A 19,514-nucleotide genomic window follows, 5' to 3' on the forward strand; every position below is an offset into this window, starting at 1 on the left:
AGTGGAAGAAAAGAAGGTTATCAGGAGTAGTCAGCATGGATTCACCAAGGGGAAATCATGCCTGACCAATCTGATAGCTTTCTACGATGGCATGACTGGCTGGGTGTATGAAGGGAGAGCCGTGGATGTTGTCTACCTAGACTTCAGCAAGGCTTTCAACACAGTCTCTCATAACACCCTCCTAGCGAAGCTCAGGAAGTGTGGGCTGGATGAGTGGTCAGTGAGATGGAATGAGAACTGGCTGAAAGGCAGAACTCAGAGGGTTATCATCCGCGGTGCTGAGTCTAGTTGGAGGCTGGTAACTAGTGGTGACCCCCAGGGGTCAGTACTGGGCCCAGTCTTGTTTAACTTCTTCATCAGTGACCTGGATGAAGAGTTAGAATGTACCCTCAGCAAGTTTGCTGACGACACCAAACTGGGAGGTGTGGTAGATACACCAGAAGGCTGTGCTGCCATTCAGCGAGACCCGGACAGGCTGGAAAGTTGGGCAGAGAGGAACCTGATGAGGTTCAACAAGGGCAAGTGCAGGGTCCTGCACCTGGGGAGGAACAACCCCATGCACCAGTACAGGCTTGGGGCAGCTCTGTGGAGAGGGACCTGGGAGTGCTGGTGGATGACAGGTTGACCATGAGCCAGCAGTGTGCCCTGGCTGCCAAGAAAGCCAATGGGATCCTGGGGTGCATTAGGAGGAGTGTGGCCAGCAGGTCGAGGGAGGTTCTCCTTCCCCTCTACACAGCCTTAGTGAGGCCCCATCTGGAGTACTCTGTCCAGTTCTGGGCTCCCCAGTTCAAGAAAGATGAGGAGCTACTGGAGAGAGTCCAGTGGAGGGCTACGAGGATGGTGAGGAGACTGGAACATCTCTCCTACATGGAAAGCCTGAGGGAGCTGGGCTTGTTCAGCCTGAAGAAGAGAAGGCTGCGAGGGGACCTAATATATACTTACAAATATCTGAAGGGTGGGTGTCAGGAGGATGGAGCCAAACTCTTTTCAGTGGTGCCCAGTGACAGGACAAGGGGCAACGGAAGCAGAGGAAGTTCCGTCTGAACATGAGGAAGAACTTCTTCCCTCTGAGGGTGACAGAACACTGGAACAGGTTGCCCAGGGAGGTTGTGGAGTCTCCTTCTCTGGAGATATTCAAGACCCACCTGGACAAGGTCCAGTGTAGCCTGCTGTAGGTGACCCTGCTTCAGCAGGGCGGTTGGACTAGATGACCCACAGAGGTCCCTTCCAACTCCTAACATTCTGTGAATTAAAATGGATCTCTTGGATCTGTATGGTAGAGACCATTAGAAACTGAGTAGTCAGAAGTAAAAATCATTTTAGTGGCATCATAACTTAAAACACTACAGCTGCAACATTCAAAAGGTTAATGTAAGTTAAAAGTACTTGTAATTTCATTCACATCCTGGCTGTAAGCTTGTGCTAAATTTGTATTCAGGGAGAAGTTTCTACTAATGCTTGTCTCAATCCGATTCCGAATTAACTTTGTACTCTTTCCCACCTCCGAGCAGACACCCCAAGGGCTAAACAAAGCAGAGACAGGGCTACAAGGAGTCCTGTCCAGCTTAAGACAAAAGTCAAATTATTTAGGTGTGGTCTGTAACAAAATTTTTGCCTACCAAAAAATTTCAGTAACAAGGACTGTATACAAAGTTATATCTAACTTCATTTATTAATCTGAGAAGACTGCCCAGTAACTGAACAAACATGGATGGCTCACAACATGGCTCATGAAAAGCAACTTCTTTTACACTGCTTGACTTAAGCCTCAACAGGTTACACACCCACTACATCTGCCAAGTCCCCTGGAAGTTCAGTAGAGATTCATCTGGTTGTGCTTTATAGTGCAGTCTGTAATTTAAGTAGTAGCTCATATGCCAAAACAGTTGGACAGCCTTATGTATTTTTTCAGCAGTGTGTATCTTTTGGATCCCACTGCATCAGTATTTTAATAGTACTATCAGAATCTTATGGTAAACGATCACCACGTGCAGAAGGAATTCTCACATAACTCCCATGATGGAAAAGATGCAACACCCACAACATGCTACCTTGTTTTTTTGACCTTAAGCACTTATTTTGAAATCAAAATATACCAAATTATTTGGAACAGAAAGCTTACATCAAAATTTGGCAGCTTGTTTTTTAATTTATAAAAGCTTAACTTTCCAAACCATGGTGTATCCAGTGGCTATCGCCAAATATAAAAGAAAAAAAAGTAGCTGATACTCATGCCTCAAAGTATCCTCATAAAACTTCCTTGACAGGTGATGGACTTGACAATTACAGACACACACATATGCCTACAAATTCAGAAATATAAGCAGACTCAGCTGTATCTGGACAAGTCTGCAAGGTCAGCATATGCCACAGGAACTCAAAGAATCTGTACTGCGGTTCACCCTCTAGAGTTTTACAGGGGAGTGAAAGCCTTAGTTTATTATTATAACTACAGAGTAAACTTCCCATAAATCAGCAGAAGAATGATCACAACTGCACTGAAATCTACCTGTTGATACAAAGCAGTAGGCTGTTTCTTCAACATTTTACTGATTTTCATAACTTTATCCTAAAAAAAGTAAGCATTTACACTATTTCCTTAATTAAGAACAGGCATAGCAGTTATAAAAAGGTGAAGAAGAAACAAACGTTTAACCCCTCTCCCTAAGACAGGTCTCACTTGAGAACAAAAATACATTTTAGAGGTATCTCTCAAAATCCAGTCTTTTGGGTCAGAGCAATAAAGACAACCACCCTTGTCAAAAACCCTACCTGCTAAAAACACATTTTAAAGATACCTTCCCCTCAAACTTCAGGAGTTTGGAAATAAGAATCCATTAAGCAATGTATTTTATGTCAGCAATAATCTTCAAAATAATGGTACTGGTTAGGTAGTTCACAGGAACATTGATCCCCCTCTTCAATTTTAATTCACAATACTCTTAATGTCTGAAATCTGCCTACTAGTTATCTTGTGTAGTTCAATGGTGGTAAAAAAGAATCTTGAAATTTATTACTTTTACATTAATATCGGCTTTTCTACATGTGAAAGTAGTATCTTGTAGCACAGCGAAGGGAAAACAGGATTTAACCATTCAGTTAAAGCAAGTGCTAAGATTAAAAATAATCATTATTTATTCACAAAAACATTCAGCAGACCTCATGCAGATGTACAGCAAAAGAATCAGTGTTCTCTAACTACAACCGCATTAACAAATGCTGGTATTTACTGAGACAGAAACTAGGTTTCTTTTATGTGGGCCAAACAAAAGCTGAAGAAAATTAAACCTGAAAATGTTCGTGTTTGTGTGTGCATGTGTGTGTGTAATCAGTGCAAGAATAATGACAAACATCTCTTAATGGGGAGGAAGAAAGCTGTCTTGAACGGTAAAAGCAGTCCTCATGGAACTTCGAGCCTGCACTTGCAGTCTTATTTACATAGGCAAAACCCTCCCACACACAATGATCCAGCTTCATTCATCACAAAAATGACTGTACTTTCTAGTGTTGAACTTACTCACATAAGAAGATGATATTTTAATGAAAATCTTCTGTAAAGATACTAACTTACCCTGCACAGAGAAAATTATTTATTCAGCTGTATAGCAAAAAGCCTCAATTAACTTTTAAATTTAAAGTGGGCTGACAACGATTAATTCTCAGCAGACAGAAGAAGTTACAAAGCACTTCAAAACCACATGCCAGCAGTATTTACCACCACGCATTCCTGGCAACAGCCTCAAAACACAGGTCTTTCCTTTCATCATGTACAGAGTGAAGAGAGTTAAAATTCCTAGCAAGCACCTCATCTACTTAGAAAAATCTCCAGATATAATTATTAAGTATTGTAAATAACTACTTTTTCGATCAATGTTTTTAACTTTTGTGGTAGAAATATACACAATATTTTTTCCCTTTTGGAGATAAAAGAAAGGAACTCTCAGCAAAAAAGTCTTCAATAGATTTACATTTCTGCAGATGAAGACTTCGTTATTCTCAGCAGGAAAATCAACCAACCAACTTCTGAAGCAAAGACTGTACAGCAACTAGCTGTCAACTCTTTCCTAAATAAAGCGCACAAAGTAACAATTAAAAGGATACTTGAAATCAGAATGCCAGCTTTCCTTCTGCTCAGACATGAACATCCACCAAAGGGTTATATTACACAGCTATTGCAGACCTCCTACTGATTTGAAACGAAAGAAATTTTTACAGAAAGATGTCCTTTGTATACAAAAAAACCCACCACTTTTTCCTGTACAGCAAACGCTGCTTATATTTAACACAGTTTTTTTCTTTTTAAAATGAGAATCATTCAATTCTTATTAACAGAGAACCACTGCTCAGATTTTTTTTTTTTAATTTTGCATTTTGAAAACCAAATCAGTTTGCCAAGACTGATAAAACCAAATATAAACCCCAAGCAAACAAAAGACACTTTTGACTATAGGTAGTTATTCTAGCTGACACACAGAAATGACCTTCTCAAACCAAAGGAGGCAATCTTGAAAGGGTTATTTTTAGCCTGAGTTATTTTCTACATTCTAAACCAGAGGGGAACAAAAACAGGTTTTCAGATTACCTTTTAGCATCCTTTGCAAAACCCTGGCTGTTACTGGACAGTGCCCCCATCTTCTTCTCCCCTCTGTTAACATTGCATACACTCTTGAGTAACTTCTCACAAAAGAACTGGTGTTGATCAGAACTAAGTTAGGAACATCACTGTTACTAAATATCTAGTTTTATGAGTGCTTCATAACCCAGTTGCAAAGTAAGTATACTCAGTAATCCTTTGGGCACAAGTCCAGAATAGCAACATGGTTATTGAGTTAATACTATATTAGTCTAGGTAAACTTCTGGACCGCATATTCCATAAATACTTATGCAGGGCTTGAGAGAAAGCACAGCAATATTGTATCTTTTCAATTATAATATCTTGGTTCAGCATTTTCAAAGAGTGCAAATTTGCACACAAGTTCTCAGTAAAATTTATTTACAATCTTTATGTAAATGCAAAACCCAAAGAAATCTGCACCTAGTTCTTATCATTAGCATTATTTTATAGATGGTCACATGGATGTGAAATTACTTACCCGCTGTGATGTAGCAGGGTAATTCAGCCTCTAAGAAAAGACTGATTTCCCTGGTGTACCGTTCAGTGTCATATCCTAGTTGGCAACAGTGAGACTTCCTTAGTGTGTAACTGTTACCAATCACTACAGCACTTCACACAGAAGGTTTTAAACCTTACATTAGGACAAGCAAGAATGTGAACTTCTGGCCCTCACTCCAGAGCAGCTGCTACCAAGCCAAACGTAGTGCCTCTTGCATGCCATGTGCAAGCCTGTGCACTCTTGTGAGAATAGCAGTCCCTATAGCTGCCCCGGCCAACTGAGCTGCTGAAATGATCTGCTCACTTATCTTCAGAGACTGAAACAAGATGCCACTACAAAGCCGTACATTAAATTGTAATCGAGAAACACTCTGGGACAGAAACCAGATCCAATAGCCATGGATCATTTCCGAGAGAGGGTCCTGAAGTCAAAGAATAATCTTTAAACTATTAATTCATACTCAGCTGAAGTTATGTTGGGAAAGCTCCTGATGAGAAGGAAATGAAAATAAAAGTCTTCTGTAATTGATCACTTTATGCCAGAAGATTGTACCAAATGATCTCAAGAAGAGATTTGCTAACTCAAGGCAATTTTTGATGATGTTTTATGCATTGCCAGCTGTTTTCAAATGTAAAAAGCATCTCAAAATCTGTCTGCTTTCAGATAATTAGAATAAGAGACAACACACCAGTGAAGCAGTTATGACAAGAATTCCATTTTCCTCTGATCCAGCATAGAATGTCTGTTAGTTTTTTTTCCAGCATTTTGAGGAAAGAAGAATGGGTTCTTCTACACGAACTGTGTTTACGAAGGCTCGTTAAATACAGTATATATTGCTTTCTAATATGAAAGCTAATTTAAGCTTCTCTCTCTACAGTTTTTGAAGTCAAGGAACAGTTTCTAGGCTGTTAATTTATATAAAGTGGCCTAGGAACTGAAGAATTACATACAAAGTTGTGGAGTGTAACAAAAATTGTAAAAGCTAGGTCAGCAGAAGGTATCTCTTTTCTGGAATTTCTCTCTGAAAATTGTAGATAGCAAAGAGAAATTCATCCAATTCCCATTTCAGTGAGGTATCAAAGTAATTTTCTTTAGAAACAGCAAGTGTCAACAAGTGATTACAGTTGCTATTAGAGACCCTCACTGATGCATTTAATCATCAAAACAGATCAATTTCACACTATCATGACACTAGGTTGTAAACTTCACTTAAGAGAAACCTTATCTTTCATGTCAGTAGGCAGAGATGATTCCCTCACGTATCCCGTTAAAAGTAATTCATACCTTTATTAATAATGTTCACACTCTGCATGGACAATAAAAGGCATTTTGCACAAACATCCCTTCCTCAGTTTCTATGGACAGAAGAGGTGACCTACCCTTGGCCAACTGACAATGTTCTGACAAAACAGAATGAAGCCAAACAAGCCACAAATACACAAGTGAAAAACTGGAGGGTGCTCTGCTCCAAGACTTCAAAGAAAGGACTATTCAGATGGACTTATTTTCGTCATTACTTTTATCCCCCCATTCCTGCCTCAATTCCATGGTAAGAAACAAGATTTGTTGAGGAACAGAGCCAACGACTTTCAAGAGGAAGAATATACATGATGATCCAGAAAAATTGTTTGATGGTCACACACTACTGCTAATGCAGCTCTATGTTAGCCTGTAAGCAGCAGCATTAGAATTACTGGAGTAGATTAATTAATAGAAAAATAAATAGCATACAAAAGAAAAAACGAGTGATTGAATTGCTCCTCTTCTTCCATTTGAACTAGCCAGTTCTTTAAAATATGACACTGAAACTGGAATCGCAAACTCTTACAAGCTAGCAATAAGAAAGTAAGAGGATACCAAGATCTGAAACAGCCACCATCTGCCAGTCCTGAAAGGCATGCCATTTCTAAAATTATTTGGGGGGGGGGGGAGGATCAAAACCAGCATTTAGAAAAAATCCTAAAAATGAAACTGATTTCTTTTTCTGTTGGCCAGTCACCTGGTATTACAGAGTATCACCCAGTAGCAGGCCATGACTTGCATCATAAGCAACTGTCCCCTAGAAAACTGAACAGGGATCTGGCACATTGAATTTTATCATCAGGAATGTCAGCAATTGCCATGCCTAAAGCCACTGTTATAATTGATCACAAATTTCTTAACCATACTGAATTAATAAGCATTTGTCAGAAGCACAGAGCAGCCTCAGGCAAGGAACTTTTCTTATTTAAATACAAACATGTATGCTTGGACAGTTTAAGAATACTCAAATGAATATAGTGACAATCTCAAAACATTTGGAGCCATCATGCTACCCAAGCAAACTTCCACATTTGTATTATACTCAAAAAGACAGAACAAGAGAAAGCACTATAAGATCTATTCAGCTGACGGAAACCACAGGGGCTACCTTTTCAGGAGAGAAATACCTGCTTGCAAAATGTTTCATGCTTCCTATGGACTTCATGATTAGAAGACTTTATAGCTCAAAAAGTGTAGATGCAACTAACTAATGAATTCATTAACGAACATAACATCTCGCTACAAACATTATAGAGAAGAACAACTTCGCACCTGGGAATCTATTCCCTTGCCACGCCTCTCCCCTCCAGATCAAAGGAGAAAAAAAAAAACAACAACTCAAACTTGTAATTTCTTCTAGAAAAGAGGTCTGAGGGAGACAGGAGGAGGAAATAAAGAGAAGGCAAGTCAGGAGAGGCCTGACTAGCCACATTTTATTATAGGCAAACAGTCTCAGCTGCTCAAAAGGCTTCCCAAGCAATATTCACATTACACTTCTGCATACTCAAGACCCCACACAATTGCCACAGAGATTTGCTTTTGTTCAGATTCTCCTTTCCTGTCTCTCAACTTTAAAGACTTCAAAGAAGATCAAAAAGCTTGAAAGAAGTGTAGTTGTTTAGTCTACAGAAGAGAAGATAGATTAGAGAATTGGTCTCATTCTTCAAACACAAAAGGAAGCTGGGGTGTGAGAATAGGACTAAACTGTTCACCAGGTCTACTGCAGACAGGAAAAAGCAAGGAAGATTTAAGGAGGACATTTGGAAAACTTAAGGTTAAACATTTGGAAAACTTTCAAGTTTTTCAAGACTGAACAGGCTGCCTATGGAGGTTGTGGAATATCCATCACTGGAAGGTTTTAAAAACAGGTTAGGGAAACATCTGTCAAAAGTGATTAAGGTATAATAGATGAGATGAACTTGAGATCTTTTGCTCTTCTGCTGCTACGGTCTTTTTATTACATCCAGCGTTAAAAAAGAAAAAAAAAATAGTATTTTTCTCTTTCAAATCACTGTGTTTTCTTTAACTTGAAAAAACAAGTAAGTAAAAGCTACCCTTCTAATAGTGGTATTTCCACATATTCAAGTGTGATTATTTGGGAGAACAAAACACAACAAAGATTTAATAACTGTGAAAGAAGGATAAATAAACCACCTATGAAGTAAAACACCAATGTATCAATTTTGACTCTGATGCCGTGAAAAGCTGGAACTGAAGACTCAATAGTCAGAAGACTATTAAGCAGGTATTCTTTATTATGGTGCCAGGCACACAGGGGATCTCTCCTCCAAACGTGTGCACCGAAGAGACATAGTTACTAGGTATTTATGCTATGTTAACATACATCTTAACTACATTTCCAAGAAATGCTTATCATAGTAATGGTTTTTCCAAGAACTCATTGGTATATGGTAATGTCCGTCGCACATGTTTGTTTGCTGTCTCTCGGTGATCGATGGGGTCTTCAGATTATCCTGCAGCCTCCTTATCTCTGTAGTTTGCATACCTGCACTCCCAAGGCCCAGCGGCCTAAAGGGATTATTCAGGAGTCCTTTATCTTGCAACCGTCCCAATTATTCACAAAGAACCAACACTTGTTTTGGTTGTGCAATGATTCTGACCACCTAATATGATAACATCCCCTACATGTTACATTTGTTACATTCACAGTTAGCAACTCACTCTGAAGAAATTGACCTCTAACATCTTAACGCAGACAATACTGTATTTTCTTGTTCTCCAAGAGAGAAGAAAATTGTGAAAACTTTAACTGATGCTCTACTGATCTGTGGTCACCAAACCATTTACCAGTTTTTGCTTAAAGGATTATTTTTTTTTAAAGCAAAGCCATTTATCCCAAGCACAAAAAAAAAAAAATCTAAAAAAATCAAAACAGTGAAAGCAATTTTGTTCAGAAGGCTGCTTTGAGAAGCATCCAAATCTTTTTGAAACTACATTAAATTATGAGTAAGGATGGCTTCCACCCCACACTGGGGAAAAAAAAAAAAAAATCCATCAGACTTTTCTTTGCCCCCCCTTCTGTTTAATACTAATGTAACCAGGGAAATGAAAACTAAACATCAGTTTTCCCCTCACCTCCAGTATGACAGGAAATCTAACAAGGGAAATGTTCCTCGGTGATGGTAATAAAAACCATACAGGTAACCATTTAAGAGAATAAACAGCAGTTTCTGGGGGTCTCTGCTGGACTAACATCATATAATTCATTCACTACAAGAAACAAAGGATGCTATTTACTTTGCTCACATCTGATTTTCCTAGCACCTGCCTTCTATGCTGATCCCTCAGTTTTATCTGTGTTGTCTAGCATTGACCTTTAGGTTTTAGAAAACACTTCCTTAGAAGAGATGAACATGAATGAATTCATTCACATGGCAGCTGTGACATACAGCAATCAAATCATAAGCAGAGAAGTTCAAAAATATTACAGTAGATACCAGATATGTCTTCCTGCACATTTGATCAATCCTTCTTATGACAGCTGCTTTACATTATTTTTATTATATAGATATTTGCCCCAGTATGCTTACGGGGACTTGTAAGGTAGGTGGAATATGTAGACACCCAAGAGCTCAGTTTTTCTTTTCACTCTTGGTCTAGACAGGTCCTCAACGAAAACTTCTCTCCTATTTTGCATCTCAGTACATTTTTTCTCTTGCCAACTCAAGATCCACTCTTCATTCTGATGTCATTATTTGAATTCTTGTCCTCCAGAATGTACATGCTACCTCTGCTGCTTTTTCAGAAATGAACAGAGTAACATGACATCCATTGAATTGTTTATACTACCTCAATGTTGGGGAGGGGGAAGAAAAAGAAAGCCAAGAAACTAGTACTTTTCCAACTTGATTCTATTGCTGATTAGTAAGTTTACACAGAACAGCAGTTTAAGAAGTGGTCTGTTGATTCAGAAAGAAAACACACAAGTCACTACAGCTGATTATTACCTTATGTTATCTCTTACTGTCTTTTAACACAAACTAGCACAGTTCTGTAGTATAGAATGTGCTGCCTAATAAAAGTATAGAAATATTTTGAGGCTTTTTCACAGTAGTTCCAAAAAGTTTTTAAAGCTTCATACCAATTGAAATGATTGTACTGTATCTCAATATATTACAGACTACTATAAAAACAAAGCTTTTTACTCTCTACTTCAGTCCTAATTTAAGAAACAACCTACCACAAACACACCCCCAAAGTCAGAAACAACCAGGTCTCTATTGAGTTTACGGAAGAAAAACAAACGAAAGATTAAAAGATGATCTAGAAACACTGATCAAATTACTGTGATGTATCACTTGAATCAGAAATTCAGTGTAACAAGCATATAGAATGACATTTCGGTGATAAACATTTCAGTTAAATATATATATTTCAACATTCTCTAACTCAGGATTCTGTTCTTCACAAATATGACTCTACCAAGGACATTAAATAGGCAATTTTAGAGAGAACAAGTGCAGGAGAAGGGAGGAATGCCACCAATACACCTTGCATGATGGAGCATTACTCATTTGATGTTTTATAGTTCTCTCTTCAGGAAAACGTAATATTGTGAAACTTCCAGGTCAGTAAAAAGTCAGATTCTAGTAGACTAGAATCCCTTGACTGATCTTCAGAAACAATTTTAAGAAAACACCATGAATTGATTTAAAGGATTTTGCAAAAGCATAAGAAGTCCTCAGGGATTGCTTGCTTTCCCCCATCATGGCATACAATTAACTTCATTGCTACTTCTCTTGGATAACATATATAATTGAAATAACAACAATGTATTAAACAGACTTCAGTCAAATTTTTTTAGGAGAAAAGCCATTACAGAGAACATATGCCAAATCAAAAGGATGAAGAGATATCCACGGGCTGTTTGGCTCTCCTTCAACAGAGGCCCTATATCAGTCTGCCATTGTTAAATTCAAACTAGATTAGTTACAATGATGTCAAAGGAACTTCATCATGCCTTTCTGCAATACACTTCTAGCTTTCAGACTGTTTTCCCACTCACATATGCTTCATCATCAGAAGCATCACGTCTTAAAGGCTCTAAGACAACTCACGAGCCTTATCACTTCCAATCCAACGGACTATTTTCAGATTTCCACAATGTCCTTTTTTCAGCAAATACTCTTTCTCATTTGATACCATTCTCTTCAGACTGTCCATTGCTTTCCATCTGGGGAAAGAGAAGTTGTTTCCTTCTCTATTTACATTTAAAGGTGTAAAAGTAACAAACACACCTACAGCAATATACAGAAAATATGCACAAGCTTCATATTTACAACTGCAAAAAGACATTCCAGAGCCCAAATTTGCTGAAGATAGTTTTAAGAATAATTTTGACTTAAACCACTCTGCCTTCAACATCTTACACCTTCAGGATTCAGTGCCACTAAAACATCAAAACAACTCACCAAAATATTTCTTAAAATTCTTTAAAATCAAGATTACTATAACAAGAATATATTGTTAATTTGAGATAGTGTGACGAGAATATATTATGATGAAGCTGCACTGATGAACAAAGATCTTTAAGGCTAGCTAAAAAAACAACCACCAAACAAGAAAAACACAACTGAAAAAAAAAACCAGAAACCAAAACCAAAAAGACCAACTTTACCAACTATTTGATAAGATTTGTTGAAGTTCTGTTACTCATTTCTAAGGCCTTAACCCTTTTAATAACATCCAGTATTAAAAATTCAGTTTTAGGACTTTGGGGTTTTTTTTTTTATAGCTTTTTGGCTTATTTTCCAGCAGGTCTGCCAAACGATGTATTATTATTTAAACATAACTGGAGAATAATATAGTAAGTGAACTATAAGGGCATACAAAAAAGGGATGCTATATTTAATCACTACTGCCTCACTTTATTACAGATTTCATGGAAGTATCCTGAATCACAGAACTATTTGTGACAAGAAATGACTGTATTAAAAAAAATAAATACCTGAGTTAAAGAAACAGAAAGAGCAGGAAATGCAACAATTACTTATTCTGCAGTAGCATTTTCTCTGTTTTGGCAGCTACTAAACCCAGCACAAAACCACTTACTGATTAGCTCAGAGTATGCAGTACTTCAGTAACATTGCTGTATACTAGTTAGCTGTGGACTCATAATAAGCGACAACTCATAAGCTCATCCCTGTTATCCAGTCCCTGCATCCCTGTACAGAATCTGTGCTGTATGTTCAATCTTGCAAGTATCTCTACTGAGGATGGACCAAACAGTTATACTCTGTTTTTCAGTCACTGAAGTCTATGCAAAAGCATAAGAAACACATATACCATTTACCAAAACAGAGAAAGCCATCTACTTTTCAATCAGTAACAGCCGTTCCTATGCAAAGCTCAGTAGGTGCTCCATGCCTGTACTTTCCAGCCTATTACAGCGCTTTCTTCACCAGCCCACCACTATGCCACTTCCAAACTGTCGTTTCAGTCGACGGGGTGAATAAACACAACTGATTTGCAGAAGAATCACTTCTTGTGTGTGCTTCTTCCCCACAAAGTGCGGTATCACTATCTGGGATGCTACCCTACAGCTACAGCACACAAGGCCCGAGATTAAATCCCTTATATAAATTAAACAACAACAAACATAACGCCGTCTCCTCTATATCGAGCCGTTCATCCTGCCCCACCCCCCCGCTGCAGGCGAAATCCCCTGAGAGGGACAGCAGCGGCCTCCGTAGGGCAGCCGCAGCGCACACCCCGCAGAGAACACCCCCTCCAGCCGCCCCTCTCCTCTACGCCAGCGGCTCGAAGCAAACCTAACAGGGTCTCGCTAGGCTCCCGCCTGACCGCCCCAGAGACCCCGGCCTAGCCCGCGGGGCAGCCCCAGAGCATCAGACCGCCATGACACAGCCCGCCAGGGGCGACAGGACAAAGCCAGCCAACCACCGGCGCGCTGAGAGGGGCAAAGCCGCCGCCGCCGTGCTGGGGCTCGGCCCGGCCCCCAGGGCCCCGCCGAGATGGACTCACATGAACCGAGCCGCCGCCACACACCTTCATCCGCTGAGGGGAAAAGGACCCTCTCCTTCGGGCTACCCGAGCGAGCGCCTGAGGTTTATAAGAAGGCGCGCAGGAAAGCCTCACTAACCCCCGCGAGCATTGTTTTTACGGCCAAAGCGCTCAACACGTCGTTTTCAGAGTACTGGCAGAGCACACGCGGCGGGGAGGAGGGGGAACGCGTGTTAAGCTCGCTTTTTTTTAAGAGGCCCAAACAAAAAGAATCCTCAGGCACTTCGCAGGGCGCCTCCACGCCGGGGTCCTTCCGCCGACCGGCGGGCTGGAGTGGCGTCACGGGGCGGTGAGGGTGCTGGCGCTGCGCTCGGGGGCGCGGCGCGCAGCGGGGACGGCGGCGCTCGCGCAGGTACCGCCGGCGCCGGCACCGGCACCAGCCCTGGCCCTCCCTTCTCCCCCTTCCCCCCCCAGGTCGCGCCCACCCGCTGAGGGTCAGCACCCCCATCCCGCTGAGGGTCGGGTAACGGAGGAGCTGAGGGGGCGGCCGGCCCGGCGGGTGGGGCGGGGTCGCCGTGAGGCGTGCGGGGCCGGCTGGAAAGGCAGCGCCGCGGGGGTGGGCGTTCGCTGGCTAGCGTAGGGCCTCGGGGGTTACCGGGGCTGCCCGGGGCTACCGGCAGCAGTTGGGCGAACTGGTGAAAACTGGTGTCTCTTTTACTCGGTTTAATTCCTGATCAGCCGCGTGTAGAGCAAACGGTAACGAGCCCCGCCTTTATGTGGGGGCGCAGGGGCGCTGACCGGCAGGCAGGCTGCAACCAAAAGCCGCTGGTAAACAGCTGAAAGGAATAACAGGTTTACAGAACAGAGGGGTGTGACCTAAAGGCTGTTCTGACCTGTCGTGATTAGGTTGCGTGTTTTCTCCATGCCATCCCCGTGTTGTTATTTTTCCCGCTAGCTACGTGTTCTAGCTGCAGATGTGAAACTGGAGATGCCTGTAAGTCTCGCTAGCTCTGACGCCTGGCTTTCAAAGCAGCAACATCTTAGTCTGTGTAATAACGTTATAAATGCTCCATACAACGCCAGTAACTCTCCTTATGCAAATGCCCACATGGAGCACAGAGGCTTTCCTGTATATATGACAATATTCTCCAAATGCTACTAAGATAGAGCGTTTTTTAATCTTTGCTGGTGGCTTATATTTCAATTAAGTGAAATGATGCTTTAATATCCCTACAAGAGTAAGGAAAGGAATTACTATTTAACATGTTCATGAAATAATTCTTCATATATCTTTCAGTTACTGGTACCAAAACCAACGTGGTATCTGTCCTTTTTAACTCAAAAAATTTGTGTGTTCACTGAAGACAAAATAATGACATTGGCGCCTTGTCAAAATCTGGCTTGCATTTTCTGTTTGTCTCAAGTAATAATGTTATAATTAAAATTTTGGCACACTCATTTATTTTATCCATTGCTGAATAGGTGTACCTGGAATCTGAAGCAAAGTGTTTCGTTCTGCACTGAATTTATTAGTTTGGACAGAATAACAATGTTAAAAAATACATTTTTTTTTTTAAGTACGCCTAGTGTGTGTGTGGTCTGTAATTATCTGCCTGTGACTCCATAGTTACTCTTTGTTTGTAGGTAGAATACTTTTTAATTCAGTGAATGTTAGAGAATTTAGAAAATTTAGTGAAAGACGATGTTTTAATGTTATGCCACAGGTGAAAACATTTGATTAAACACAGTGTGCTTACATTTAAATTTTTAAGCAGTCTTATGAAATCGCTGTGCTACAAGTGGTGTTTGCAGGAGACGTTTATACAGCAGAGGAAAAAAAGATTTGTGAGGTGGACTAAATTTAATCTACAGTCCTACTCCCTGTAAAAATTAAGCTGATAATATTTTGTATTAAAAAAATGTGTTCCAGCCCATTATGATGATTGTCCTAACAAACTTTTACTTGTTTTCCGTGCTCCCTTCCGTAGCAGTCTAAATTCAACTAATTCACATGTAGATGTGTTTCACAGGATGTATTTATTCGGGTTGGTCTGTTTGTATGTTCAGTATTTGCTTCTGAGAGTCATATTTATATGATTTGGTTCTTTTGTGTGGGGTTTTTTTTTTTAAGGCAAAGTTCTTAGTGTCCGTTGGCTTAATTGCTTTAGCACTGCTGCAGTCAAAAAGTTGTTAATGATGGCTAGAAAATGCTAAATTCTGAAGAAAGAAATATTTGTTTTCTGAGAGCAGTAGATATTCAGAGGAGCAAATAGTAGAGGAGCTAATCTGAATATTAAATAGGAATTTGTAAAGGTCCTCTGTTTGTGGTGGATTTTGCTGAGAGCGTTGGTTAGTGTTTTTGTGTACTGTAAAGGTTTCCAAGGGAGATTTGGATGGAGGTAGTGGGCTAGGGAAGGTCATTCAGGCCACTTCTGGACTTCTAATCTTCATGCCAGACCTATTTCGCAGATGTGATAGACTGTCTCTCATACACAGAATAAACGGTGCTTTGAAAACGATGACTCAGTAATTTTAGATGACACTAATAAGACAAGTCTTTGCTTTCTCTTCTATCCTAGCTGTTTTGGATTATCAGAATTGAATTTCCAGAATTCAATCTCAAAATTGAATTTACCTTAATTTTTTCTTGTGTCAGTTTAAAATAACAAACGTTTCTTTTTTCTCTTCCTCTTTTTATTTCAAAGTAATAGGGAAGTTATGCAGGATATAATCCATTCCTGCAAATCCCGAAATTAATGCAATATGTGTCTTTTCTAGATAGAAAAGGTGAATTTGAGGTGTAAAATTATGTGCCTTGAACAAGAGGAGTATGTGTAGCACTCTCTGTGTTTATAGTTGTGCCAGGCTTTGAAGTGGATTAAAAAAACCCACCAAACAAATAAAAAGAACCACCCCAAAAAACAACAAAAATCCCTCAAAACACAAAACCACCCACAGTTTATAAATATTTAGATAAGATCTTTTTTTCAGATTAATTTTTAAAATATGTGTAACACTTCTGTTTGAATTTAGAAATATCAGTAAGTTACTGGACAAATGACCAGATTGAAATAATGTAGTTAAAAAAACATTTTACTTAAGCTGTAATATGTCGACCTTTTAAAAGTACTGGAAGGATTAAGTTTTTACTTTGGAGGTTACTTGGTTTATTTTTCAAGTAAGTGCCTGGAATTTATGGAAGTTGAGAGTTAAGGACAGAGATCAGAATTGAATTGTGAAGGTAGCTATTGACAGAACTAGCTCTTTTCCATCATCAGAGAGAATATTTTTCATTGCTTTAGTGGATTCCACAGATTTAGCTCTATAATAGAAGAACTTGTTTTAATGCATGCCTTTGAAAATTCTTTATTGAGTCCTTTAGGTGGCTGACAGGAAAGATTGCTTGTCTCATTTCTTCCTTTTTATCTGTGGGCTTCCTAACCAAAGGAAATGAGCGATAAATCTGTAGTTGTCTAGTTGAAAGCATTGCAGGTGGTCCAATTCATCCTTGTAGCCCAAGTGATCTAGAGTACAAGAAAAGTTTAATCTCTTAAAATGGTTATTGAATTGGTGATACTTAACAATTCATTAAACTTCCTTCCTAAATGTCGGGTGAGTGCAGATACAAAGTGTTAGAGAAGTATTATCTAGCAGGTTATTTTCCTACAGTAAAAATGAAAACATTTCTTACCTGAGTAAATACATTTTACACTATGTATTTAAATTTTTAGAGACATAATGCATCTCACTGTTTATTTTAGAGCAATTATTAGAGGACTGTTGTGCTAAGCAAGATGATAATTTGTTCTCTAAATCAAGTTTTTCTTCATGGTTAATACATATTTTCTTTCTGAAGCTGGGAAGTTCATTTGGCAGATGTGATGTTTTTACAGGAGTGCGGAGCTTATTATAAATACACATTTAAAGCTTTCCAATTGGAACTTGCTCCATGCCAATAAATCTTTGTGCTTGCACTCAGTCCAATTTATGTCTTTCCAATGGAATAATCTAACTGTAAATTTAATTGTTTGCATCCTAAAATCACTTCCAAAAATATTAAATAGTCATGAAATATGAAAGCATTGTATCTTTACAAATAAGACTTTTAATACAAAAATATGACTATAAGAACTCCAGTGCTCAATGCTTTCAGATTTATTTTCTTTTTTAAGTTTGATTCCTTAATGCTGTGCATTTGTATTTAATATGATGATGTATATTAGAATTTATATGTGCAAATCTTTTATCTGTGTTTCTTCAAGGGGAAAAAAAACCCACAAATGAGAGCAGTCTTATATTTGCTTTGTATCTTTAAATTGGACTGTATTAGTTAAAACAGAAGGTATGTTTCATATTTTCCATTTTTACAGACTTAGTAAATATGTTTGGTGTATAAGGATCTCTGTGCAACCTGTTATGGGATCACTCTCTCAATGACGATTTACTAAAGGAACTTAGTAGGTTTTTACTGGGAATTTTGTGCTGGGAACAAGGTTATTCCCTTAGAGAAAAAATAATTTTGAGACACTAAATTATTAAATACTCTGTTTCTTCTGTGTGACTCTCATGAGAAAATAGCTTTTCCTGAAAGCAGCAAGTCGATGTTGGCTGAAGGAGTAACAAATAAGTAACACTTAGCTTTGTTAGTGCTGTGCGTGATCTTGTACTACTTGGTTTTTGTTTCATGAAGCCCTTAAGATGGTAAAAAATAATCACATCTGGTTTGAAAGAATTCTGTTGGGTTTATACTTAAAGCTTTTCATATTATTTATCTTACGCGCTTCAAATCCTGAGGGTTCTTCCTCTTCTTTTCCTGGACCAACTGCATATCTGTTTCTACTCTTTAGAGCTTATAATTACTGTTCTGCAGCTGACAAGAGCTGGATGTGCTTTCCACATCAGTGGACGATTTCTGCTGATTGTATACACAGATGCCTCCAGACTCTGGGCCGTGCTGTCTCTGGAGTTGCAGTGAGGTGGATGGTACTCTTCTGCATGAGCTCGTTAATGAGTTGTTTTTTTTTTTTTGTTCTATGGCCTCTCATCCCGTGTTATGTGACAGTGCCATTTATTTCACCATCACAGCTTCCAGACCAGAGCTCTCTTAAAACTGTATAAGCTTGGCCTTTTTATCTGTATTTGTCTATGTATCCTTATACACAAGTATGTACGTGCTACGGAAGTTAACATGTACAGAGGGATAGTACTGCCTAATGACAGCTTGGAGTGTCTTGTCACCATCTGGGTAATCCAGAAATGAGCTGGGCAGAGGGTTGATTCAGTTTTTGGATTTTGGTACTTGGTGCCTCAGGTTAAATTCTTAGTTTGCTACTAAAAAGAAGTCAGACAGTTTTATCTGAGGGCTAGCTAGCTGTAGAAGTATCTGTTTCTTGTGCATGTTGTAGATTTTTTTTGTATTCTTAAATGGCAAAATGTTTGGTTGTGGAAAAGTGGAGAGAAAATGTTTAGCTCACGCTTATTTGAAATGCATAGTTCAGAGTAGAGAGAAAAATGGTCGTGAAACTAAATGTTCCTGGAACTTGATTGCAAGCTAATTTATTTTGCTTGACTGTCCCACAGCAATATTTAACATGGAGTAATTCCTTATGTTGTTATTGAGTCAGCGTGTGAGCTAGCAGTTTACCTATGCTTAGGGAGAGAAATGGTCGTAGGAGAGAAGACTGTTACTTCATAACTTTAAATATTAGGAATGCTATAGTGTGTAGATGCTGGATTATCACTAAAGCTGTGGTAATTGGGGCTCGTGGCCTGCTGATACAAGGTGGTATTTTAGAAGAGGTTTTTTCTGTTTGGTGCATTTACTGTTTTTTGAATAAATAGCCTTCTATATTGTAGTAGTCGATCTAAATATTGCTTTTATTAAAGCATTTATCTTCTCCTAAAAATAGTTTTGAGTCTTAAATCTGTTTTTAAAACTATCGCTATATTTTCATCTTTAAATGTACTATTTATGATTCAGCAGCACTGTGGTATTATTGTTATTATTGTGTTCATTATGCAAAAAGTTGCATTCCCCCGCAATGGGAGAAAAAAAATAAATTGCATTATTTAGTAAACAACTAGTAAGCTTAGTCACAAGAATCTGTATCTTTTGC

General features: G+C 39.1%; 2 protein-coding genes across 8 annotated transcripts in view; one reads left to right on the forward strand and one right to left on the reverse strand.

Moving 5' to 3' along the window:
• The window catches only part of AIMP1 (aminoacyl tRNA synthetase complex interacting multifunctional protein 1), a 47,274-nt gene extending 33,725 nt beyond the window's left edge, over positions 1-13,549 (reverse strand). The window contains exon 1 of one of the 3 annotated variants that reach the window (XM_075421378.1): positions 13,444-13,549. Coding sequence is in view for 2 of the 3 variants with exons in the window: in XM_075421377.1 (XP_075277492.1) it covers positions 13,420-13,421 (2 nt within the window). In the remaining variant the exon portion in view is untranslated. Of the gene's footprint in view, positions 1-13,419 lie in introns of all 3 variants that reach the window. The other 2 variants (XM_075421377.1, XM_075421379.1) reach the window with 2 other exon arrangements.
• A 191-nt stretch (positions 13,550-13,740) lies between these two features.
• The window catches only part of TBCK (TBC1 domain containing kinase), a 111,791-nt gene continuing 106,017 nt past the window's right edge, over positions 13,741-19,514 (forward strand). For 3 of the 5 annotated variants that reach the window (XM_075421384.1, XM_075421381.1, XM_075421385.1), the window contains exon 1: positions 13,741-13,810. The gene's annotated coding sequence lies outside the window, so the exon portion shown is untranslated. Of the gene's footprint in view, positions 13,811-18,245; positions 18,382-19,514 lie in introns of all 5 variants that reach the window. The other 2 variants (XM_075421382.1, XM_075421383.1) reach the window with 2 other exon arrangements.

This window comes from Opisthocomus hoazin, chromosome 5 (assembly GCF_030867145.1).
Source record: "Opisthocomus hoazin isolate bOpiHoa1 chromosome 5, bOpiHoa1.hap1, whole genome shotgun sequence".
In the NCBI taxonomy this organism is placed as follows: Eukaryota; Metazoa; Chordata; class Aves; order Opisthocomiformes; family Opisthocomidae; genus Opisthocomus; species Opisthocomus hoazin.